Here is a 1,355-nt window from a genome sequence, read left to right on the forward strand (position 1 = left end):
CCACACCATCTAAATTGGTGACCCCGTGTGGAGAAAGTGTGAACTGTAACCAGTGAATTTGGACTTGTAATTCAGTGAATCGGACGACCGGGGCAACTCACACAAGTGTACGTAGTGTCTTAATATTGGCTTAATATTAGTGCGCGTCAAATTAAGAAATTATAATGTCGTCTGAAGACAAGAAGGTCGTTATTGAAGAACATCAACTGTCGTCCATCTCCATCACAGCTAGAATTCCGGAATTTTGGAAGAAGTCGCCTAGAACATGGTTTATCCAAGCAGAAGCAGTTCTAAATCCTCAGAAGATGTCCGACGAATCAAAGTACCAGGTCCTTATTTCAAAATTACCCCCAGACGCAGTTGAGCAAGTCACACAGATCCTTGTGGATCCCCCTGAGAAAAATAAATATGAGACCTTGAAGAATAAGTTGATATTTATATATCAAGAATCCGAAGAGCGGCAAGTAAAAAAACTCATTGGCGAAATGGAATTAGGCGACCAGAAACCATCACAATTACTAAGAAAAATGCAAGACCTAGCCAGGGGACGAGTAAATAACGAAACACTCATAGTTATGTGGCAGAATCATTTACCAAATTCGGTGCGAGGAGTTTTAGCTGTAACGGAAGAAAAAGATTTAGAGAAATTAGCATCAATAGCGGATAAAATAATGGAAACGACGACTCCCATATACAGTGTTGCGACTGTCAAACAGGAACCAGGCCCATCCGGTTCTCAGGACCAAATTATTTCGGCAATAAACAAATTGAGTGATAGATTACAAAATTTAGAGTCAAGATCACGAGGCCGTTCAAATAACTGGCGAAGGAATAACTTTAGACGCAACAGATCCAGGTCAGGGTCAAGAAGTCGCACAAGGAAATTCGAAGATCCAAATTGGTTATGTTTTTACCATTATAAGTATCGCAGCAAGGCAACTAAATGTGTGGATCCATGTAACTGGAAGAAAAAACACGACAAGGACAAGCCAGCGGAAAACTAGAGTCGGTGCAGTCTGCGACGGGAGGCTGTGACCGTGCCTTCGGGAATCACCGTCTGTGTGTCAGAGACAGGAAATCGGGCTTAAACTTCTTAGTGGATAGTGGTGCAAACGTGTCAGTGTTACCGCGGAAAGTAGCCTACATGAAAGGTAATACAAGTGAGTGTTGTTATAAACTCTTTGCCGCAAATGGAACTCAGATTAACACGTATGGTACATTGTACTTAGAATTAGATTTAAATCTAAGACGAGCATTCCGTTGGTTATTTACATTAGCGGACGTACAGCAACCAATATTAGGTGCTGACTTCTTAGCTAATTTTCAGTTGTTAATTGACTTGAACGGACGAAGGT

General features: G+C 41.4%; 1 protein-coding gene across 1 annotated transcript; it reads left to right on the plus strand.

Moving 5' to 3' along the window:
• The first annotated feature begins 485 nt into the window (after nt 1-485).
• LOC124632023 lies at nt 486-1,004 on the plus strand. Its single transcript, XM_047166675.1, has one exon. It carries the CDS (start codon nt 486-488, stop codon nt 1,002-1,004), a length of 519 nt encoding a protein of 172 aa, XP_047022631.1.
• Nucleotides 1,005-1,355: the final 351 nt, after the last annotated feature.

This window comes from Helicoverpa zea, chromosome 7 (assembly GCF_022581195.2).
Source record: "Helicoverpa zea isolate HzStark_Cry1AcR chromosome 7, ilHelZeax1.1, whole genome shotgun sequence".
Taxonomy (NCBI): domain Eukaryota; kingdom Metazoa; phylum Arthropoda; class Insecta; order Lepidoptera; family Noctuidae; genus Helicoverpa; species Helicoverpa zea.

Coding starts and splice junctions, on each gene's coding strand:
- LOC124632023 (XM_047166675.1), top strand. CDS start 486: ATGGAATTAGGCGACCAGAAACCATCACAATTACTAAGAAAAATGCAA.